At 36.8% G+C, this 3,248-nt stretch overlaps 1 protein-coding gene across 2 annotated transcripts in view; it reads left to right on the top strand.

Annotated features, from left to right (window-relative positions):
• Nucleotides 1-567: 567 nt before the first annotated feature.
• The window catches only part of LOC108371991 (uncharacterized), a 39,123-nt gene continuing 36,442 nt past the window's right edge, over nt 568-3,248 (top strand). Inside the window, exons 1-2 of one of the 2 annotated variants that reach the window (XM_017627620.1) lie at nt 568-1,111; nt 1,278-1,461. In XM_017627620.1, coding sequence (XP_017483109.1) covers nt 1,439-1,461 — 23 coding nt within the window. In that variant the 5' untranslated portion in view covers nt 568-1,111; nt 1,278-1,438. Of the gene's footprint in view, nt 1,462-3,248 lie in introns of both variants that reach the window. The other variant, XM_017627622.1, reaches the window with a different exon arrangement.

The raw sequence follows: 3,248 nt of genomic DNA, 5'->3' as shown, positions 1-3,248 counted from the left end.
ATCATAATCGCGGAGAAGGCGTAACGGTAGAGGTTCAATCATAAAAGTTTTGTTCCTATTCATATACATAAATACCAGTGTATAAACTAGTTATGATGTTATATTACGAAAGCTCTCATCTCTCATCATGTCCGTACATTTTTGTGGCGAGGAAACATAGACGATTTTGAACCAAGATTATAAGTCTTTGGTTACAAAAAAAGAAACGAATACAATGAAAGGACTAAGTGCAGAAGGACCTGCCAGCACTCGGGATGAAAAAATGGCTCGAAGGAGAGAGGAAATTTTCGAAGTTTTTTGGTATCGGCCCAAGAACCGGTTGTAGAGCCAAACAAGAAGAAGAAGAAGAAGAAGAACTAGGAAAGCATGGTTTAGGTTGCCAAAATAGATAGTCTTATGGCAGGGTTCAAAATGAATTGTAACATTTTGAATTTATTTTTACTCCATACGTCTTGTTTCGGCCTAATAAACATGAAAACCATGTGTTCGGTATTTTCAAATGTTAAATCGTTTAAATACGCACATATTTAGATCACTACTATGTTTTGCCTATTTAAAGCAAAAATACATACTTAGGTACATATGTATGTATGTATCTATTTAAATGTATGGGCTGGGAGGTGTGAATATAAGTTAGTCAGCAGTAAATAATTCAGCTCACGGCAACCTAACTGTGTTTTCGCCACGCAATACATAAATATGTACATATTCCACACGAACAATAAAACTTAGCAAGAAATTCCTGAGGCGAAAAAACGAAGCTTTGCGAGCCTTGAAAATTAGCGTACACATCTACAAGCGAGGCGTAAGCGTGATTGGTGAATTGCTATAGTGAGAACTGCTGGTGGTGGCTCATAAAACTAACCGCTCATAGTATAAGGATATTTTATATGCATCCCGTTTGTAGCGAACAGTGCGGCGGCACACTTCGAATTAGTTAGTAATTGAAGTTGACGCGGTACACAAGTGTTCGCGCCATGTTAAATATTTCATTTTTTTTGTTTATGATGACGTCGCAACGATACATTTTTTTTTAACTTCACTTTCACTTTCACATAACCATGGCGGAAGTTCAATTTGTGTGCACATGTTCGTGTTTGTGTAGTGAAGAGTAATTTGAAGTTGTGTTGTGATTTTTCAGTGATACTAACGTGGGCATTTTATTTTATTATTTAATAAATGTACATATGTATGTTCATACATATGGGCTGCATTTACCTACATACATACATGTACATATGTAAGGCTTTGAAATTATACGACAAAAATGCATAAAGTTGCAGATATGCCTTCAATAAGTTTGAAACCAGTTTTATAATAGTTAAAAATTTTGATTCGAGGTAGTGAGCAGGACAACGCAACGCATACCTATTTAAATACATATGCACATACATACATATTTGAGTTGCAACAGCAATAGCTGAGGGCTGGCGTGGCGATGGATTGGCGGAATGCGAACAGGTATGGAAAGCCAATTATGGCAAGATGCTAGTGTCTGTTTAAACTGTACTGTCATTAGAGTCCGACCGATTCCCAATTTTTGGCCGATGCCGATTCCGGCTTCTTAAAAAAAAACTACCAGAATGTAAATTCATTCAAGAACAAATGTTTTTGATAAATTTTTATAATAACAAAAGAAAAACATAAACAAATAATTATAATTATATGTATAAATAACATTACAAAACAAATAATAAATAAAATAATATATCGCTTATGCATACATATCATTGCAATTAAGGAATCCAATCCCGAATATGCGGGATTCCCGCACCATTTTTGCGGGTATAGAAATGAGGGATTACACATGCGGGATGCGCGGGATTTACGAGACTACGGAAAAAAATTAAATAGACGAATGCGAGTTGTGAACGTTCTCGTCAAAATGTTCGTCGTACATGGCAGTATTAAATATACATCATTTTATAACCCAGTAGATAATTTCAGGAGTTTAAAGCCCTTCCTGAGAGTCAAGAGGCCTACATTCCTTTCTCCTTTCTTTTTTGTATGGAGTGGCATAAATTGAAGGGCTTTTTCTTTCGACAGCTTCTCATAAAAAATACAATCGCCGTTCAGAATCGGCGTAAAACATTAGGGACGCCCTATGTGGCATAACATCAAGGCGCACGCAAGAAATCGGAGGATAGAGATTGAGTTTGACTTAAAACACCGAGACAGCGTGTTCAAATCCCACCACATGCAATCCTAACTATAGTAAAAAGTTTCTGCAAGAATTGATAATCACATTATCTTTGTAATTTGAGTTTATGACATTCGATACGCTAGGGTTCTGATACTCGATTCCAAAAAATATCGTTTTAAAACTATCGAGTAAAAAATGTCGGTATCGCATGCCAAAAGTATCGATATGGTGTCGTATCGTATCGAAATTCGTGTCCCTAGGCAGGTGGTCTGAAAGGAGTTCAAGAGCCGCACGGCCTGGGCGGGTGGAAAGGACTAGTTCTCACGCCGCGCCTTCGCTTCTCTATATTTAAGTAATTACAATCCAGTAGGCTATGATCGGTCGGAAAGGACAAATTTCCGAGCCGCACTGACACTGGTGTTGGGTGGTCGGTCTGAAAGGACGAGTTCCAGAGCCGACATTGCTTATATCGGAAAAATCCGTTCGTTTTAGTCTTCTTGTTCCTTAATCAAGTCAATTAAGTCAATTGACCTTATTTCCATTGATCTTATTACCTGTCACCATAATTTCACCATGGAAAAACTTCAAAAAATAAATTATGGCCGACGAATTGAGCGAACGGTTTTACCATCGTACAGTTTCATAGGTAAAAACACTATCAGCTGATTGCCAAAAAATGCCTACAGCTGAGATCATCTGTTTTTTGGCATGTTCTCTTATCTTTTACAATTTCTTTCATTACATTACAATTTCTTTTATTTCTATGACAATTTATTCAAAATACACTAACACACTGAACCAAAACCACCAATACACTAACCAAAAACACAGCAACAGCCTGCCAGAAAAAACAGTAAGAAGAAGAGTTGCTTTACTTATGGAACTGTACGATGGGTATTACCCAAGGTACATTGAACAGGTAGTATCAGTAGAGCAGCTGATTTGATTTATTTTCAAATTATTTGGTCTCGAAAATGTCAAATATTTTTAATTTTTTCTCACGAAAATTATAAGTTGTTAAAATCCATTTGCTTGTGAAACCTTTTTCCATACAAAACAAGCGATTGAATAGCAGCTTTTGGAACGTTCGCCCAACTCGGCAGCA

The sequence above is a fragment of the Rhagoletis zephyria genome, unplaced genomic scaffold, assembly GCF_001687245.7.
Source record: "Rhagoletis zephyria isolate East Lansing unplaced genomic scaffold, Rhagoletis_zephyria_1.1 Rzeph_scaffold_05351, whole genome shotgun sequence".
NCBI classification, from domain to species: Eukaryota; Metazoa; Arthropoda; class Insecta; order Diptera; family Tephritidae; genus Rhagoletis; species Rhagoletis zephyria.
This window is presented reverse-complemented; position numbering and strand designations above follow the sequence as displayed.